The sequence below is a fragment of the Notolepis coatsorum genome, assembly GCF_963971535.1.
Source record: "Notolepis coatsorum genome assembly, chromosome: 18".
In the NCBI taxonomy this organism is placed as follows: domain Eukaryota; kingdom Metazoa; phylum Chordata; class Actinopteri; order Aulopiformes; family Paralepididae; genus Notolepis; species Notolepis coatsorum.
This window is the reverse complement of record NC_140182.1, coordinates 29537681-29558969: the sequence shown is the minus strand read 5'-3', so window position 1 is coordinate 29558969 and position 21289 is coordinate 29537681. Positions and strand designations below refer to the sequence as shown.

The 21289-nt window shown below is 42.2% G+C and overlaps 2 protein-coding genes across 2 annotated transcripts in view; one reads left to right on the top strand and one right to left on the bottom strand.

Moving 5' to 3' along the window:
* Positions 1 to 179: 179 nt before the first annotated feature.
* On the bottom strand, positions 180 to 12811 carry coq9 (coenzyme Q9 homolog). The gene is made up of 9 exons (XM_084335524.1): positions 12732 to 12811; positions 11968 to 12202; positions 9730 to 9865; positions 9001 to 9143; positions 8212 to 8296; positions 5585 to 5689; positions 4538 to 4693; positions 2657 to 2710; positions 180 to 555 (listed from the first exon to the last, which is right to left on the bottom strand). Exons 1-9 carry the CDS (start codon positions 12787 to 12789, stop codon positions 520 to 522), a joined length of 1008 nt encoding a protein of 335 aa, XP_084191650.1. The 5' UTR covers positions 12790 to 12811; the 3' UTR covers positions 180 to 519.
* A 567-nt stretch (positions 12812 to 13378) lies between these two features.
* ciapin1 (cytokine induced apoptosis inhibitor 1) overlaps positions 13379 to 21289 on the top strand; it is a 40059-nt gene continuing 32148 nt past the window's right edge. The window contains exons 1-2 of the mRNA XM_084335526.1: positions 13379 to 13686; positions 20445 to 20607. Of these exons, the coding sequence (XP_084191652.1) occupies positions 20451 to 20607 (157 nt within the window). The 5' untranslated portion in view covers positions 13379 to 13686; positions 20445 to 20450. The remainder of the gene's footprint in view (positions 13687 to 20444; positions 20608 to 21289) is intronic.

Below are 21289 nucleotides of genomic sequence, written 5' to 3'. Positions count from 1 at the left end.
ATGCATCCGGGTCACATGTTTCACAGAACGCGTGTCAAAATAAAGGTCCTATGTTTAAATCAACTAGTATTAGTATTTATTATTCACAAGTACGAATAGAATAGTATTCAAGACCGTATCTATCCTATTCCTGATGATTCCTTTACCCAGGATTATAACAAAAAACACATAGCAAAGAATAATATAGTGACCGGTTTAATGATAAATCAATTAAGCCAGCAACAAAAAATATTCCATAAACATGTAAATATTGTCCTTTTTACAAAAAGGAAAATAGGCTGGGAGTAGAGGTGAAGGGAAATCATGGGGGGGGGGGGGTAACCGCATACCAAAACCACACGTAGATGGACCTATGGCACACTAGGTGGCCTTCTTGTGATGGGCAAATGCCACAAAACATGACATTTTCATCAGCCTTGTACAGTATATTACATACACATATAAGAAAGATAAACACAGGGATGTTGATCTTCAGAGTGTCACACAGAAGGAAGCCCAGAGAGGATGGTGAGATCTGCTTCATCGGCTCTGGTTCAGTCCAGTCAGATTCTTCAGCTGGAGGAAAGGGAGAAAATTCAGCAGACTAATTCATATGCGGTAGCAAAGTGAAACATATATTTTTTTAAAGGGATAGTTCTGATTTTGGGACTCCAAGCCCAATTTAGGTTGCTGAACAGCACAGGAAGTCCTTCATTCCAACAGCCATTAGACTATACATGATTATGATTAGACTAATCATTAGTATGATTAGATTATTATTATACAAATGTTTAAAATAGCAGACAACAATAAAATTGTCATTACATTTATTCAAGACCAAAATAATGCTGTTTAGAAATTGTAGGAAAGATCACAAATCACTCCACATTCTCTACTGTTCACTAGTTTCACCATATTTAACTTACTGCATTGAAGTCTGGGGAAATAATTATGAATGCTCATTACACCCATTAACCATCCTACAGAAAAGAGCTGTGCGCATCATTCACAAGGTTGGATATCTGGAACACTCACTATTCTTACAGTAAAAATTATTAAAATGTACCGATATTGTAATGTATCAAACCGCACAAATAATGTACAAAGCAAAAAATAATAACCCCCCAGGAAATATTCAAAGATTGTTCAACGTGCAATCTACAATTGAACCCTTTCACTGCCACACTACAGAAGGTTAACCCGTTCATTGCCGCACGACAGAAGGTTAACCCTTTCACTGTGACACGACAGCAGGTTAACGCTTTCACTGCGACAATACACAGAAGGTTAACCCTTTCACTGCGACAATACACATACGGTTAACCCTTTCACTGCCACACTACATAAGGTTAAGGGGAACATTTCATTTTAAAAGATACAGTTTTCAAACTTCCATGAAAAATCTTTGTATCTCGATTTGCGGAGTAAAATTATGGAACGATCTGATTGTGGAGTTTGTTGTATAATTGTATAAACAATTGCTAGAGAAACTATATAGTATTAATATTAATAAGGAATTATTCCAAATGTTTTGTTAACTAAGTTCATTTTGTCAATGTAAGTCTGACAATAAAACAAGCAGTCAGTAAAGTATGAATTAGTAAAATGAGTAAAGTTACTAAAGTATGAACTGATGATGAGTAAAAAGGGGTGGGATTAAATAAGTGTATGCTTCTTCCCACTCCTTTTCAAATATGTAAATGACAAAAAAAAATGTATATATATCTGTACTTGATGTTTGTTTGTTGTTGCATATTTGAAATAAACTTCAATCAAATCAAAAATACAACGCATCACTGTGCCTCACTGAGAACAGAGTGACCGTACAAACTAACCGTACAAACTATATATAAATATACTACTATATATTTTAGAATGTATATACACATTTTAGAATGTATATCCCAGACAGTTTATTTTTTTTATTTTTTATTATCTTATTTTAGATTTTAGATTTTTTACTACACAAATGTTTATTGTAAGCGATATGTAGTGCTGAATTTCCCTCGGGATCAATAAAATACTTCTATTTCTTATTTACCAGTGATGGTGATGATAATGATGATCGGTAGAGTCCTTAGCCACAAACCAATACAAAGTCAATGGGGTCAAGCTCCTGTCTGTACAAGCCGACTGAGGCTCACTGAGATCTACACTGTGGAGTACATTTCAGAGAGCCTCAGTCAGCTTGTACAGACAGGAGCTTGACCCCATTGGTTTGTGCCTAAATAGCCTGAGCTAGTGTGAGCAACCGCATGGATTGTACTGATCAATATCATCAGTGGCAAGTAAGAAATAGGGCTAGGGTTCCAAAAATCCAGAGCTATCCCTTTAAATTATCATTATTTTGTCGATTAAACTTCAAGGCGAAGAACCATACAAGTCTTTTTTAGGTTTTCAGATGAACAATGTTTTCAAAACCGACGTCAATTATCTAAAAATGGTATGTTGCAGTGTTGTGGACATTTATAGTTGACGTTGCACTCAAAATTATTTGGATCATCTCGACACCTGCATATATTATGCGCCGTCCAAAAAAACAAAACAAAAAAAAAATGGACCTACCAGTATTTGGTCCTTTGTCTCAAGGGTTCAAATATCAAACATGACCGTGGAGGACTTGCTCTTCATTGTATTATACACACAGTTCCTCCCTCTCTCTCCCTAGTAGACTTACTGTTACTGCAGCTCCCATCAGTCCCTGTACCACTGCCTCGCCTGTTTCCTGCACCTGCACAACACAGAACCAGAGACTTCAAAGTGAGACTAACCAAGTCCTTCACACTCGTTGTGTAATCCCTCACGGTTTACGTTCTGACGAGACAGTGTTGACTGGCCATACTGCATCTATGTTTATTTCCCATGAGCCTCTTCGTTTGCATCGGTGTGTTATTTTTTAATTTATTTTTTACAAGCAGGCGTGACTTTTTGCAGAGTGAATTCTTGGTTTCTTGGTCGTCATGGTGGCTGCATATTTGTTTTCCATCGTTGCAAAAAGTACCCCGTGTCCTGCACGTTAAGAAACTATCGCGTCTTCTCCATCTCCACTGCCAGCAGCCGGAGGACTAACGACAGCAGAACTTGAGAACTACTAGGAATGTCTGATCACCCAGTGTGTCTGACTCCCACCTAAACGGACAACGTATAACGTATGACGTACTGTATATCACGCCATACGTACCTTATGCATACTGCACCTGTGTATACTTACTTACTCATAGTATACATTTAGATTATAGTGTCTATTGTAACTATATTTATTGGAATGAAAATATAACCGATAGAGCGTACAGACCCTCATCTGCACCGTGATTTACACTGCCTACTTGCTCATATGCATATACTCAGTTAATTATATTGTTATATTGTTTACGCTGCCTATTTTTATTTGTACTTTTCTACTGTACTATAATTTTATGAACTGTATCATGTCTTCTACAATCACCATGTACCTGTACCTCCCCTCCCACATGCTGCTATGATGCCTGAATTTCCCCCAAGGGGATCAATAAAGGAATATCTTATCTTATTCAAGGCATACTTCTGGTATTGTGAGATGGCCGACTACTGTATATTGTCAGACTGTATATTTCAGAATTTTAGAATGTATATCTCCGACTTATTCCTATTTTTGACTTTTGACTAACTAAATGTTCATTGTGAGCAATCTGTGTTGCTGAATTTCCCTCGGGATCAATAAATAACTTCTATTCTATTCTATTCGTGCCTCACCAGACCATTTAAGGCTAGAGGGGTGAAGGCGAGTGCCGTGTTGATGCCTGTTGTCTCAATTTGCCAGAACTTGATTCATTAATAGAAAAAAAGCACATTGTTGCTTTAACAATTTTGCACTGAAATCTTTCCGACGAGTTTCTTTGCGACATGTCTAGCGATGTCAGTGTTAGCGATAGTGCCGGTGTAAAAGGTCCTGTCAACTTAGGAGACAGGAACGGTTCCATTTCCATCCTATTGGCACAGCTGTTAATGTATCTTCCTCTATTAATTAAGAGTATCTTTGATGGTACAGCATGCAGTGTGATTCGACTCTATTCAGAATAGAACAATAGACCAGGCTGAATGCAGTGATACGAGGAGTAGCGGGTAAAACCAGTTCCGGTATCTGCTGGTCTGGAGTCTGCTGGTCTGGAGTCTGCTGGTCTAGAGTCTGCTGGTCTAGAGTCTGCTGGTCTAGAGTCTGCTGGTCTAGAGTCTGCTGGTCTAGAGTCTGCTGCTCTGGAGTCTGCTGCTCTGGAGTCTGCTGCTCTGGAGTCTGCTGCTCTGGAGTCTGCTGCTCTGGAGGTCTGCAGTCTGCTGGTCTGGAGTCTGCTGGTCTGGAGTCTGCTGGTCTGGAGTCTGCTGGTCTGCAGTCTGCTGGTCTGGAGTCTGCTGGTCAGGGTTGTCCAAGACACTCATCTGGGGTCAGTTTAGCAATTGTGTTATATGCCTGTATCTATAGAACCTTCAGTATAGAGGTAGATATATACGTGTTTCTAATACAAATACTTCACCATGTTCAACCCTTTAATACCGTATGAGGTGGTATAAAAAATTACTTTACCCGTTTGGCAGTGTCAGCCATGTTGACTACATCCTGGACACGGTTGTCAAGGAAGTTCCAGGTGTCCTGGAAGTCTGGGGACGAGTCCTGCAACATCACCAGCTCTGTGGTGTTGAAGATGCCCGTCAAGGCTGCTCGTTTCGTGTACCAGTTCAACTACAAAAAGAATGGGATATACAAATGTTATATATATTATACATGGCAAGTTTAGGTGAAGTGTTGCAACCCCAGAGTTCTCCCTCTCTCTCTCTGTGTTAAAGACTAGTAGAATGTCTGGTGATGGTGAGCAGTCAGAATTACACTGGTCTGGTCCGTTATGATTATTCGTTTTGGAGTCATTACACTGAAATGGTTGATAATATGACCCCCCCTAGCTAAAATCCTTCAATGTGCTACAAAAAAAAAAGGAGAAAATCTTTTTCTGACTTGTTAGTATCCAATATCAGTTCTGGGGAAATTCTCCCTATTTATAGGAACAGGCCCAGCATCAAGGGAAATGCACTTACCGTCTTCTCCAGAATCAGACAAGAAGATAGATACCAATTTCCTCTCTGTGTGTTCAGTAGAAAGCTATCCGGGTGCAAGCTAGCCTAGCTTAGCACAAATTAATGGAAGCCGATACGGACTAGCTAGCCTATAGCTTAAAACTGGTGTTTTTGGCCCAACAGCTAGGCTGGCTGGCCCTGTATCTGCTTCCATTGATTTGTGCTAAGCTAGGCTAGCTTGCAGCCGGATAGCCCTCTACTGAACGCACAGAGAGGAAATTAGTATCCATCTTCTTGTCCGACTCTGGAGAAAACGTCAAGCGCATTTCCCATAATGTTGGGGCTGTTCCTTTAAGCCTGGTTATCGACGCAATGCCCCATACCGATATCGATATTGGTGCATTGCCCAACTGTCAACAGAGAGAGACAGTACTGCAGGCAGTGGGGGTGTCGGTTGAGAGACAGTAACCTGGGAAGTGGCAGGCCGGGCATTGTGGGGATGGTGATGGTAGGGGGAGAGGAAGGTATGGGAGGGGGATCTGGAAGGATTGGACCCACTCACGTCTGTGGAGCGGTCTCCGGCATAGTACCAGACATCGTCCACCATGGTGGACAGGTGCTTCAGGCTGTCGGGGATGTTCTGTGGGAGGAGCAGGAGGCTCATAGCCTGGGAGAAAAGCACAAATTGAAAAAAAAAAAAAAAAAAACTAGGTAAGATTACAAGTTGAAAAAGGTGCACTCAGTAAGACCTTCCCATTGTATGGAATGAGGACCATGTAGACACAACCACGTACATTGAATGGTTGAGAATTTAAATAAAACAACATAAGCTTCACCCTCTTCCCATGCATTCAAATGAGCCATTCATGGGCTAATTCTTCTCATTAAGAAAAATAATTATTAAAGAAAATAATGGAATCAGTCCAGAAAATGTATCAAAGTCAGTCATTAGATTCAATTATTACATTCGCAGAAATGCTTGATAGTGATTGGTCAATACTATAGCGCTCGTTAGAGGTCCGTTATTACTCGATAACGGACCTCTGCCGAGCAATAATGACCGCTGTTCGCAATCAAGCCCACTGACACACACTGCAGCAGTGCAATCAGTCCACACACCTGCCGGCGATAATTGTCATTGTCATTGTCGCAAAATAATTGACCTTCACTACGTTTAAAACACCTCGGCGAGGCGCCTCGGTATTCTAAACCCTGTGTCGGTCAATTATTTTGCTTCATCGCCAGGTCTTTATTCAATGGATATAGTTTTAGACTGCAACATTTGCGAGTGTTTAAAATATATCTTATATTATATCTATGGGTCTAATAACGCCGTCGACTGTCAGTGAGTTGCTTCCAGTCAACATGCCCAAAACAGTACATTTCCGTTTTATACTAGATTGTTTTTTCATCCGTACATTTCCGTTTTATACTGTTTTGAATAGAGTATGGTTTGGGTGCTTTTGAGTAATTCCATGAAAAAGACGAGAAAAGGGTATTTTACTGTAATCCAGTCATCACGTTGTGAATTTTTCGGCTGATTATCTAATCATCCTGAAATCAACGCTAGATTATCATTATTATATCTCGTCGTGCATACATGAAATGACCGCAGTCAATGGTAATAAGCACAACACGGTCCACACAGATAGCTGTGATCGCGGTAGGAATAAATATCAGATCAACGAACAAATTTATATATAGTGTTCTTACCTTGTATCTGATGTAATGCAAAAGAAATAATCCAATTATCTGATTCCTATTCCAAATACTGCTCGTGGAGGTCCGTACCACACTACAGACGTTACATATGGGCGGGCGGGCAGGGTTACTGTTCGATGCCATCGTTGTATAGAACTTGCTCGCCTGAGTATTTAAACCCTGCCCGCCCAGCTCAGATCGGCTCCTAAAACACACCAGATCATTTTCAATGAGATGCAATAGCTTCGCATGGCAGTAGAGGGCGGTGTTGACCGTCTGCCAGCTCAGACAGGGTCTGAAGGGTATACCAGAGGCTGCAGCTATGAATTATGAAAAGATATAGCGAATAAACGAAATAACGATCCCAAAAATGAGTTAACTCGTTTCTGGCGCTGAACGCATTGGCGGGCAATAACGAGTTAACTCGTTTCCGGCGCAGATTGTGTTAAGGTAGAGTATCAATAAAAGCGCCATCAGATTTTCTCGAAGGTTTTAGGTTTCCTCCTTAGTACTGATTATACCTTTGTGTTTTTTCCTTATTTAGATTTATTAAGTACGATTTATTCTTACTTTCAAAATTGTATCTCTAGGGTTAGGATTAGGGCTACAGTTGGACAAACCACACATTAGCTAGTAGCTACTAGAATATAAGCTTAGGGCTACAGTTGGGCAAACCACACATCATTAGCTAGTAGCTACTAGAATCAGTGACTCCAAAAGTATTTTCTCTGTGACTGCAGCTTCCGGTGAAAATTAAGATGAGCTATAATAATTGTACCCACAGTTCCCCAGATATAAGCAAGCGGTTACATATATTTAATGTAAAATTATTCCCACTGCGATTATGGTTGCAGGAGGAGAAACACACTGAGATACTTACCCCCTCTTGCTTTACTTATCACACTAGGGATGCACATTTTAACTGAATAACATTTGGTTTAATCTTATGGCTAGACATTTGAAAATGATAGCCCGATAGCTAAACTATTAAATTGCGCACCATTATTTTCAAAACTGGTGAAAAGGTCACGTAAAGCGGACACTGATCATTTCCAATTACCTCTTCATACACTACAGATGATAAAAGGCGTAGGCTACTTGGCCATGGTACTCCAATGTAGTTTCTTCCCCCTCAAATGTATATACTCTCTTTTTAGACTCCTTTTGTACACATAAACAGTACTGTATATTTGTAGATCTGGTATGTCATAAATGTCTAGATGCAACAGTACTGTCTACCTGTATGTCATGTATGTCATATAATGTTATGATGAATTGAAAATGGGGGACCCTGATGTAAACAAGATGATAGTCTTTCTCTGGTCTGCATCCCCTTAACAATTGTGTGTATTGAGCCGTACTGTATTGTACCCATTCTGCAATCTGTTAATAAAATGTTCAATCAATCAGGTCTGTACTGAACCGTGAGTTTAATGAACCACTACACCCCCTGGTGGTAGCTCCCCATTATGGCAGCAAGAATGGTACCTGGGGCCACGTGTCGATGTAAGGGATGTGCATTCTCAATCTGGTCTCCACGGCATCCCTCAGAAACTCTGCAGTCTTCTTTGGTCTGTGTGACAATTAGGACATTTAGGATATTGTGTAGAAACAGAAGAGCTATCACACTTATTTGAGACAGAAGGGGACAGTGTTTTACATTGAGTAATTTAGCTGAACGCTTTTATCCAAAGTGACTTACAAGTTCTGTACAACAAGTCAGCAGGAAGGGTACAACCAGGGGCGGACCTTCCTACAGGCGATATAGGCGGTCGCCTAGAGCGCCACCCAGAGGGGGCGCCAAAAAAAAGATTTTTTTATTTTTAAGTTTTTTTTCTGTGCAGTTTTGGCGCCCCCTCTATATCTGCAACCATTATTTTTACATAAAAAAAATTCTAACATAAGGGAAAATGAGCCAAAAATCTAAAACGGTCTGAGCCTCAGCTTTAGGTGTTCACAGTCAGAACATGCTAGAGCGCTGTGCATTGATGGGTATCGGTCAAGTGTTTATAGAATTGAGCGTTGAGGAAAGAAAGACTAACGTTAGAGAACTATGAAGAGGCAAAAGCCATAAATTACGCAGTGGTGAATCTCGCCTAGGGCGCCAAATGTGCTAGGTCCGCCCCTGGGTACAACTCTGACAGTTTAGGGTAAGTAGCGGTGTTCGTCGAACTTGAGTGCTACAGTCTTGAGTGTATAATAGTAAGTTGTGATATATTGTTGTGTACATATCGTTGTGACGTGTGTGTGTGTGTGTGTGTGTGTGTGTGTGCATACTCTGCCTGGCCCAGCTGAACCTGGTTGTGTTGCTCAGCTAGTATCTCCGTCAGCTGTGAATTGCAGTGGGTGATGAAATGTAGAACCAAGTCTCCAGCTCCGTGATTAAACATGCCGGAGGACGCAGAGGACAGCCCCAGGGTCTGAGACGGGTCAGAACACCAGGAGAGAAGCAGAACACGACTACACGGTTAACATGTGCATTTTGACCTCTCTGAACACAAGTTACGCAGAATATCTGGCATACCTTGTTCCATATGCATGCATAATCTCACCCCATGCGCAAACACACTAGATCCACCTCATTTGTCGTTCATTTGCTAACAACTGGTAAATGGGCTGCATTTATATTGCGCTTTTATCCAAAAGCACTTTACGTTTTTGTTCCTCACATTCACCCATAGGTAGAGCCGTCGTCTGGTAATCCGGAGGTTCCCAGTTTGATTCCCCACTCCTCCCGGGCAGTGCTTCGAAGTGTCCTTGAGCAAGACACTTAACCCCTAATTGCTCCCGATGAGCAAGTTGGCACCTTGCATGGTTGCCTCTGCCATCAGTGTGTGAATGTGTGAGTGAATGGGTAAAATGTGAGGATCAAATTGTAAAAGCTGTTATATACTTTAAATGCAGCCATTTGACAATTTACATTCACACACCGACGGCGGAGGCGACCGTGCAAAAGGTGCCGGCCTGCTCATCGCTCGCCAACTCACTCCCTCCCTCCCTGCTTACCTCGGCCCCGGCTGCGATGGCTTCCGCCGACCATCCATGCAGCGGGACGAACTCCAGGGCAGCGATTAGGATGCGAGCTTGAAGTTGCTCCTCCGTCTCGTACTCTTCTCCCTGTTCTCCACTCAGGTCCTGGTAACTGTCAGCACGAATCAAACACAGGGTGAAAGGAGTGAATGGGTAGCAAGAGAGCTATGCTCACTTATTAGGACCATGGTGCAAAGATGGCTTTCAAGTCCTCGATGTGAACACGCCTCGTCCAAGATGTTTGAGAAGTCATTTTCGTTGCCATTCAATGATCATCGACCAACATTAGGCTAATTGTCCAAGGATCAAACATGACTCTAAATTAGCGCTGGGCGATATGGCCAAAAATGATATCGCGATAACGATATCGATAACAATATCATATCACTAGATTTTTTTATTTATTAAACAACAGATGTATGTTTATTTTGCAGCAATTATTTGTTGTTGCCGCCATCTTTAGTGTTACATCCCCAGACACTCCAGTTCTCAGGCTGCAGCTGGTTTGAAAGCGAAAGTAAACCGGCTTCTCTGCTGGCTGTGGCTCCAGGGGAGTTGAACAGTTCATGTGCACCGTGACTCATGACTGGAGACTAGCTCTGCTAGCACACATAGCCTACTGTGTACAGATGGTTTCAAACTGTATTTTAAATTAGAAAGCAAAAATAAATCTCAATTTGGTCAGTATTGTCATTTGGACAAGCAAAGCCATTACTTTAAGTTGCAGGCAAGAAAGACAAGTCTGTCCACCGTCTCTGGTTTTAAAACTGCCCCGTTGCAGGTCACAAAAAAAAAAAAAAAAAAAAAAAAAAAAAAAAAAAAAAAATGTATGGTTGGCTCCTCTTGGAGGCCTGACTTTGACTATACAGGTTGTTATTTGTACAGCTCATTTTTCACATTCTTCCCCTGGAGATAGAGAGAAAGCTTCTCTGTACTGTCGCATGTGTGATGTCACTAATAGTTTGAACCTATCATGGTCCAATATGTGGTAACATGACACCTTTAGCTTCAGCATACACAAAGTTCGACCCCTGTTAAGGGATTGCCCAGAGTGAGTCTCAAACCCCGGTCTCCCGTGCCGTGGGCGACATCGCAGACCACTATACCAAGAGGTGAATTCACCATTTGGTAACGTGTCTGCATGCCTTTTATGGGTGGATGAGTTTACTTGCAGTACCGCTAGGTGCCACAGTCACTTCCCAACACTTGAAGTCCATCGTGACTGGATATACTCACGGACCTCCGTTACATTGCCATGCCTTGAAAGAATATAAGCTGACAACTTTCATATTCATCGTACTGAGGTGTGGTCCTCACTGGGGAGTAGTGCCCATGCACACTGGATAACCTGAACCCATCCTATGGGTCTCCACGCTGGATAACCTGAACCCACCCTCTGGGTCTCCTCCACGCTGGATAACCTGAACCCATCCTCTGGGTCTCCACGCTGGATAATCTGAACCCATCCTCTGGGTCTCCTCCACACTGGATAACCTGAACCCATCCTCTGGGTCTCCTCCACACTGGATAACCTGAACCCATCCTCTGGGTCTCCCTCTGGGTCTCCTCCACACTAGATAACCTGAACCCATCCTCTGGGTCTCCTCCACACTGGATAACCTGAACCCATCCTCTGGGTCTCCTCCACACTGGATAACCTGAACCCATCCTCTGGGTCTCCTCCACACTGGATAACCTAAACCCATCCTCCTGGTCTCAATACTTGTATGTACCACCATCCCCTGTCTGGCTCTCGACACTGAGAACTGAAAGATGAGTTCAGTGTAGGGATCCGATATTATCGGCCGATATTGGCATTAAAATGAAATATCGAAAATTATCGGTATTCAATTAAAAAAAAGGTTTTACATTTATTTAACCTTTATTTACCCAGGCAAGCAAGTAAGAACAAATTATTATTATATGTATTGTCAAAAGTATGCATAATGTTGTGTTAATTCCACGACAAGAGATATGTAATGTTAATTACCTGAAATTATTCCGTTTTTTGGGGGGGGGGGGGGGGGCCTGCCCTGCATATATGGATATCGGAAATTAAGAGTTGGACAATATCGGTATATCGGTAAAAAAGCCAATATCGAACATCCCTAGTTCAGTGTTAACTGGTCAGACGTCTTTACTTCCCACTGAAAAGTCGCAGTGTGACAAACGTCCAGCTCTCTAGTCCTCCTATGGTAATTCCACGGTCCTCACCTAGTGTTTGGCGGGGGAGGCTCCTCTGCTGCTGGCTCGGAGGCCATGGTTGCGTCCTCCCCGGCAGAGTGAGCTTGGTAGTGCTCATGGTAGTTTGTGGAGGAAGATGTGGTGCTGGTGGTGGATGTTGAAGAAGAAGTGTTGTTGGATTTAGATTCTTCCTGAAGCCTGAGGGCTGCACAGTGGAAGCCTCTCCTCAGGCTGTTGCACTGGGGAGCTCTTGGGGCAGCCACCACTGTGGGGACAAAGTTAAGTAAGTTGAATTTAAAGAAATTTTTATTATAATAAGTTAGAAATACATATTACTTTGACAGACACTGGGGGGAGAAACACCACCTGATCCTAAAATGTAAAGGGCAGCCCTTAACTCAAGGAGCGGAGCTCCTGCATGTGAAAGCTTGCATAACAGAAAGTAAACAGCAAGTACCCCCCCCCCCCCACACACACACACTTGTAGCAAAGGGTTTGTCGTGTCATACAATGCCAAGTTTAAAGGTTGAACAGAGGCAAGTGAAGTTACTATGCCCGGTAAAACATGTATGTTCCGATCCAAATTACGTCAAGCAAGAAGTAGCAACATGTTGCCCTCCACGATCACCTTCTCTTGCAGCGAGAGTGACATTCAGGTTGGCGAACGTATGTTTTGCAGGGCAGATTTGCATGGCAGAAAGGTTAAGCAGTCAAATAAATGGTAGAATAATGGGCATTATACACTCAGTGGTGATTGCTGCGAGTCGAGCAGCAGTTAGGAGGTCCCGTCTTACCACTGCCAAGCGTCCGGAGAGCTCTCCCTGCCCACAGTCCTCTTAACAGCGCCGCCATATCAGCTGCACTGGAGGCATGATTTCCCCCCCGTAGCCTATGTTTGCGAAGACGCTCTCTGATTGGCTAACCGCGTACAGCGAAGACCCTCTCTGATTGGTTTAGCGCCGAAGGGTCTCTTCCGCCTTGTACATATATATTATCTGCTTCAAAGTTGTTATGCTTTGGCCCTCTTTCGAAGTGGGTTATGCTTAGAGTTAGGGTAAGGTTAGGGTTAGGCGGAAGAGACCCTTCGGCGCTAAACCAATCAGAGAGGGTCTTCGCTGTACGCGGCTAGCCAATCAGAGAGCGTCTTCGCACACATAGGCTACGGGGGAAAAATCACGCGCGCGCGCTGGAGGCGTGAATACCAAAGCAAGCCGCATTTCTCGGAGACGCTCTCTGATTGGCCGACGCATGTTTCTACACTGGGCTTAGGCACTCTTCGAAGTAGAGTTTGTCTTAGAGCGTGACGGCAAGTTATTTCGACGGTTAAGCTTAGGCACTCTTTCGAAGTTGGTTAAGGTTAGAGTTTGTCTTAGAGCATGGCGATAGAACGCCAGGTAGTTTGCAGGCTGTTTGACGTGGAAATGGGCAAAGACACAGCTCGTCACGGATTGGGCAAACGCGTTAGTGGCCAATCAGAGAGCGTCTCCGAGAAATGCGGCTGGGTTTGGTATACACGCGCACTGGAGACACGAATACGGCATATTTTACGCGACTCGATTTCCTGCAGCAGCACACTGATTGCGTCATCATTGTTGTGAGCGACCTGGGAGAGAACAGGTCGGCTAATTCGAACTGGAGTTTTAAACTATTTAATTTGGATGCGGATTTTTTTTTTTACATTGCATACAATAATAACTCGTTTGTGTCGTTGTTCGCGATTACCTGCTGTGTGACACGTTCTTTTGAGTGGTGAGTTATTATTTAATGTTTAATACACATTTTGATTAGCGTACCGGTAGCTAAGCTATTCAAGCTTGCCTCTGCGTCACGCTGCCTGGTTGACTGTCAACAACAAGTCAGCTACCCTTTGTCAGACCACAACAGCTTAAGATACATTTTCTGTTAGATCGATGGATTATCATCACACGCGAAACACTCGTTATTAATCGCATTCATTTGTCACTTAACTCGACCAGTAACCAGTTGATATCCCCACGGATTCGAGATGTTGCTGTTCATAGCCAGCAATATGAGTATTTTGTTTCTAGCGAACAATTTTGATGTACAAAGTCCATCGCTTTGCTAACCATTGCGTGATAAAGCAATGCGAATTAAACTAACATATAGGACACATATTACCTAACTATCTAATCTATTAACGTTACAGTATATGGTTCGAATTGGGAGTACTGGTCTAGAATCGGCTCCAGTCTGTGAGTTTGAATAAGGTCACGAAGACACATTTTCCTAGTCACTGACTCCAGATCAGCACTTCTACTTTGGGAAGCTGTGTGAGTGTGGGCCCAGATCTCATAACACTGACTCCAGATCAGCACTTGTACTTTGGGAAGCTGTGTGAGTGTGGGCCCAGATCTCATAACACTGACTCCAGATCAGCACTTCTACTTTGGGAAGCTGTGTGAGTGTGGGCCCAGATCTTATAACACTGACTCCAGATCAGCACTTCTACTTTGGGAAGCTGTGTGAGTGTGGGCCCAGATCTCATAACACTGGGAGGACAAGGTCATGCCTTGCGCCACCGTCTCTGTCAGGGGCCACTGCCTGGCCTGCTGTTGTGTCACCAGCATAACCTCATCAGCCCATATTTGCATTTGACCAATATATCTTTATTGGTAAAAATATTGTGTGAGACAAGACGATACTTATTTGTTCAGGGTGACTTTTCCAAATGAAAAAAAAAAATTTACAAGGAAATGTCAGTATTAGATAAAAGTACTGTACATCAGCAGATGTATTGGTAATTGGAAATGTAAAGTCCCAAATCAAAATGTATCTGGGCCACAAATCTTAGATATTGGTCTAGCCCTACTCATAGGCCATCTGCTTTGAGCACAGAGCTTGAATTGATAGAACAGCAATTTCCATCCAAATCACCATTTGTGAATGCTCATATGGCCGGTACTAGGGATGCATAGACATTTCGGCCACCGAATGTTTTCGGCCGAAAATGACCAAAAATGGCGGCCGAAAGAGTTTTTTCACCGAAAATATATCACCGAAACAGAAACAACCTGTAACCTAACAAGTGTTGTTGTGATGATGTCATCAAAACGTGGCTTCAGTCATTACATGCGCGCTGTTTCTATGTAAACTCAGCGCGCAACGTGTCCAATAAATGCGTCTTTAACATGCTTTATATCCTTATTTACTATATGCCCGTCGCGGTTAACTTAAGAGGGGGGGGATTGTGTTTCTCACATTGACGCTGTCTGTCGTTGATAATATAATCTGAAGAGCATTATTATTATTATCATTCTTGAGAATACACGTTGCGCGTCTAGTCTACTGTGCCAAAGTCAAGAGAGCACATTCATCTGCGGACTAGAAAGGACTCAGTAGAGCACAGATCCGCCACTTGACTTGGAATTAATGTACTGTATGCATTCAGAAGTGCTGAATAAATGTTTTATGGACTCATAATAGTGATTATTTATTATTTAAGTTAAGTTTTGCCATAATCATATATTTTTCCATAATCGGGTAGCTGAACAACATTGGTAAAAAAAAAATCGGCATTCGGTTTTCGGCCAACTGTTTCCTATTTTTGGTATCGGTTTCGGCCAAGAATTTCCCATTCGGTGCATCCGTAGCCGGTACACCATAAAACATGTCCGCTTGTTGATGTCGTCACGGAAGTCAGTGCACGAGACTGCGAGTGCAGTGCGTTGGCAAGGGAATCGTTCCGCAGCATGGCCTCATTATTCTAGTGACGGCTGTGTTAAACATTCCACCTGTCTGAGTCTCGTGCCCAGTCCACACGTAAAACAATGTTCATTTAATGACAGTAACAGTATTATCAAAATTCTATAGCAGCCATATTCTAATCTAGTGTATGAGATTACCATGGTACTGTAGGAAAGACCCATCCTATCCAATTCTGCGTGCACACATTAACACTTTGAGTGCCAGGGGGCGCACGATTTAGCGCTTGAGTGCCAGTGCTGTAGTCAATGGGAGGGCGAGCACATTTGCGAACGCATAAACTATATCTCAGGCCTGTACGCTGCGACGAGATCGTCGCAAATTGCCCCCTAATTTGGCCGGTGCGAATGAAAAATTATATCTACTCGCAAGCTTGCGAATAGTGATTTCACCCCTTCATTCGCATTTCACTACACTAACATTAGCCTACAACCAGGGCTGTACAGGCGACATAATGTTGCGGTTGTAATTTCATTAGACAGACCAGCGCGGACATTTAATAACATGCAATTTAATTGACACGAGCAATGGGCTAACGTTAGCTGGTGGTCCCGAGTGAAGCAGGGACGGTGGAAAAGTGAGGAAAGGGGGTGGGTTATATTGACAAGTGACAACGCTTGACAACAGAAGTTTAAACATAACTTCATATTTATTAGTTATTCGTTTCTGTATATCATCGACCACTGTGACTTTCCATCTCCGTGTTAGACTCTTCCTGTTTACATTCGAGTGTGACGTCATCACCTACGGCAGCTTAGACGATCAAAACGCGAACCTAGAACAAAACCCGGGGGGGGGGGGGGGGGCTGGCTCTCTTGTGCGTTCTCGCCCCCTCTCTCTCTCTCGCTCTCTCTCTACATTCAATGATTTAAAGTAGCCAAACGTTACAGACAGTATAAATACTAACTGGATAGTTGATGATAAACATTTAATTTCATTATCTGAAATATTCTAAAATCATTAAGTCTGCTATAAGCCATTATCCCTTTGTGTGTAATTATTATTTTCTCACAGTAGTATATATATATATATATATATATATATATATATATATATATATATATATATGTGTGTGTGTGTTTGGCTAAAGTGGATAGAAAACACAGTACTGTGCAAAAAAAGGGCACCCAAGAGTTTTTATATAAATAGTCTTAGATGTAAATAATTTTTTTTATTAGTGTGTCAGTAGACTAATCTTAGTACATTTTCATTAAATTATTTTTTAAAGCATCTTCATGGTTTAATAATGCAAACATATGTTGCAGGGACTTATTATAATCATCATATTGGCATGACTGTATGCATCAAAGGGTTAAATCAAGCATTTTTAAGTGCTTTAGGAAATGTCAAAATATTGCGATATATATTGTGTATCGTGATATGGCCAAAAAATATCGCAATATCATTTAGAGGCCATATCGCCCAGCCCTACTATAATGGTAAAATAGTTATTTAAAAATTTGCCCCTAAAAAATATTATTTGCCCCTAAATTTCTCATTTAGGGGCAAGTGTGCCCCTAGTGAAAAAGCTTAGCGTACAGCCCTGTATCTTAAATTATGGCTATGTGTCTAATACGCCCGTCGCTTATCAATGACTTGTTTGCCGTCAACATTGTCGAAACGGATTGTTTTTTAATCGGTACATTTCCGTTTTATACCATTTTGAAAAAATTTAGTTTTTGGAAACGTCCAGAAAAAAAAGGTGATTCTGCAGGAAGATTCGCGCTTTAGTGGAATACACAAAACACGTTGTAATTTTTTGGGCTATTTATGAATCGTTTTCAAATAAACGCTAGATTATCGATAGTATATACATGTGTACTTATGCACGCCAGAGAAGCGGGCTGAAAAATCGATTATCTTATTTCCTGATCAACACACACACACACACACGCACACACACACATATGGGACACGCTGAGATATAGGTGAAAAAAACTCTGATTATACCAAGACTGGTAAAATAGATTCCTTACCTCAGATCAGATGTTCTCCAAAAAGATTATTCTGATTCCTGATCGCCGTTCCAAATATCGATCGCGTTTATTGATCCAACGCTGGGTACTGGAAACACATATTCCACGCTGTTCTGCGGCTCGGCAATGAATGGGATCGTCTCCGGTTACATGCCTGACTTGTAAAATGTGGATTCCGGACTCTTTTTTTCCCCATCCATTTCATTCAGTCCAATCCAATGGGTGCAATACCATCCGGAGAGACGATAGGGGGCGGTATTTTCCCTGTTCGAGCTCAGATAGATCCCCAATGGTAACGTGAGGCTAGATTGATGAAAAATTCATGGAAATCGATAATAAAAAAATAACGATTAAATAACGAGATTTGTCGTTGTTGGCACTCAACGCTAGAGCTGCCGCGGTATCGGTATTACCGCGGTATCGCTGTTACATCATGCCCACCGCAGCGTTGGGCTGAATACCGGCATCACCGCTGTTTTTTATTATATTATTATTATTATTACGCTCTCGTTGGGCTTGCGGCTCTGCAGATATACCCTACTTCTCTGTCGAGATTCCAAGCGACCCTATTGGGTACCAGAAAAGTCACATGAAACACTGCAGACCACTGATTGGTCAGAAGAGATACGCGTCACATGCTTGGAGCATCTTGCAGTGCTTTTACTTCCTGAATCTCAGCCATCACAACACGGCTAATAGTACGTTAGCTCCCACCGGAGAACGGAGTGGATTACCGACGCCGTCGCTCCTCAGGGAACGAGGCATAATGATTTTACTGCAACGAAATGTTATAATAAAAGCCCTTCGTTCTATACACTTGTCTGATTGAAAACTTTATTAACAGACCGCAGAATGGGTACAACTCGGCACGCTCTGAGCAAAGAAAGGAACTTAGATATTAATTGAGTAACGCTTGCCTTGCTATGTGGTCCGGTAAATACGAACGTGTAACTATACTAACGTTAATGCCACAAATCGAATGCCTTTGTAATCATAAGTAGTAACGTTATAATAAGAAGAAGAAGAAAGGGTCGGGGGGGTAACCGGCGGGCGCGACACCGAGGGGAGACTTCGAATCCGTGTTTCACTTTTAATAACGAATGCGTGCATGCCGAATCCCAAACAATATTCATGCTGCAAAGTCATCCTCTAAAGATAGACATTTAGACTAGAGGCAGGCTATATGCTATATAAAGAGTAGACTACAAAAAAAATGCATTCAAACTTTTTTTTGTGTGTGTGCGCTTATTACCGCGGCGGTAGGAAATATTTTGCAAATGTGTGCGGTAAGGAAAACATCAATACCGCGGCAGCTCTACTCAACGCATGGCATGAACTAACGAGATTTCTCGTGGCTGCCACTCAAAGTGTTAATGTAGCACCCTGTCATTGCTCTGCACTATTTTACTGTCTATTCTATTTTACTCTTTTTTTTATTATTGTCTATTTTAAAACTGCAATATAATCCAATCATAAACAAGGTGGCCTATTGGGATGTTGGATCCTAATGTGAAAAACTGTGATTTTATACAGTGTCGACTCGTCACTGTCTGCACTTTATGTGCAAATTTTGTGCCTGTCTTTTTGCTCCTGTGAAGCACTTTGAGCTACAATTCTTGTATGAAAGGTGCTATACAAATAAAGTTTATTATTACTACCATTGTTACACTGGTGTGCTCTGTGTCGACCCATCTGGAGTGGACCATCTGCACGCTGGGAGGTTTCTCAGTCAGATGATACTGCTGGTCATTAGTAGGTGGACCACTCAACTCCGTTATATTGATTGGCCTCTCAGTATTGACTTTCATGTTATGTTACCCGGGTAGGACATTAGACCTTTCCAAGGTGAGCTCTTCTGAACTGAAAGTGTACAGGGTGATATTTCATCAGAACCCTTAACATCAACGTGAGAAGTTCTGGGAACTAGAGACAACTTTTCCTGACCTTCTTATCTTTGGGGTATTATTATTTGCAGTTATAAACCCAATTCCATCAGCGTTTTAACTTTGAGGGGACCCTGACTGAGGGTCAACATAATAAAAAATCTGAGTTGCTAACCAGGGCATGCAACTAACTTGTTAAGAAAAGCAGTCACAGTGACAAGTGTTGTAGAACCCAAAACTGACATATTAGAAGTTGTATTATATGGTAATGGTGTATTTATGTTTGAATGGTGTATTTATGTTTGAACACTAGGGGGCACACCACCTCTATTATAAGATGCTCTGTTAGCCATGCACCTGCGCCTGCGGAGGATTCACGCTTTCAAACCTGTTTTCATTGTCGGAACTGCTTACCTAACAAACAACTGACAACTGTTCTGTTAGCCATCATCATCATCATCATCATCATCATCATCATCATCATCATCATCAGCATCATCATCATCCTTCCCGTGGACAATAAACACTGCAAATTACATCAGAAGCAGCCTGGACATTTAACTTTATCAACCATCCACAACTTTGATTGCTGAGTAAGAAATTATCTAAGTGGGTGCATCGTGACGCTTGTCAATACATTTGGGGAGTGACAAGCGGCCACTACAAGTGTATTCAGAATCACATTTTTATTCGTTAGCATCTCTGAAGGCCATTCCATCTGAAATCAGACAAACTGTCAGGCCTGTGTCTCAGATTCAATAAATTGTCTTCGTTTGTACAGATTCTTAAAACAAACGGACATCAACATAGTTATGTCCTGGGATACGCATGCACCCCGTGTTACTGTATAAGACACTTTGGATGAAAAAGCATCCACCAATATACGCCATCCATTAAACTCTACGTGCTACTCCTCTGCTTGCAGGAGGCCATGGCGGACCTTGGCGTCAGAGCTGGAGACAAGGTGCTGTTGGTGTGGGCTCAGGCCTCGTCGCCCACCAATCTGAAAGGGCTGGCGGAGGGTCTGGGCTCGAGCGTTGGAACGGAGGGCAAAGTGTCAGTGGAGAACATGGAGATGCTGTTGTTGTGTGAGTGACTCTTCATCACCTTCAGTAATACAAGTACAAGTTTCAAGTTTGCTTTTATTTGTCGTATAAGGTACATGTACATTACAGTGAAATGCTTGGTTCTGTATGAGTCCCTGAGAATGTGCTTCATACAGTAAAATAAAAAGTAAGTAAAAGAGGAATAAAATCCCAACACTACACTATACAATATAGAAACTAAAGTACTGTACAACCTAAGTACAATGAAGAAAAAATGCAGACAATGAGGTACAAAAATGCAAACGTATATATACACACTACCGTTCAAAAGTTTGGGGTCCTTATTTTTTTAAAGAAAAGCACTGTTTTACTCAATGAATATAACATTAAATGAATCTGAAATACACTCTATACATTGTTAATGTGGTAAATGACTATTCTAGCTGCAAATGTCTGTTTTATTTTTTATTTTTTAGGATCTTTTCCCCCCTCCTTTTTCCTCCGTTTTTCTCCCATCCCAATGTTAGTCGTTATGCCAATTCCCAATCCCCTTCCTGGTCGCTGTGCACCTAACCCAACCCCCTCCAATGTACAGTAAATGACCAAGTATGGTTGTCAATATTCCAATGTACAGTTTTGCTTGTACAGTTGTACCGTGTTCCCCCTCCTGCCCAACCCCCCCCCCCCACCCCACCCACCGAACCACCTCCAATGTACAGCCCAC

Excerpts from the sequence above, each read along its gene's own strand:
- coq9 (XM_084335524.1), bottom strand. The coding sequence starts at position 12,789 with ATGGCGGCGCTGTTAAGAGGACTGTGGGCAGGGAGAGCTCTCCGGACG. Across the intron at positions 9,866-11,967 it reads CCTCCCCCGCCAAACACTAG|TTACCAGGACCTGAGTGGAG; the intron begins GTGAGGACCGTG and ends TCGTGCTGACAG. Across the intron at positions 8,297-9,000 it reads GTTCAGCTGGGCCAGGCAGA|ACCAAAGAAGACTGCAGAGT; the intron begins GTATGCACACAC and ends ATTGTCACACAG.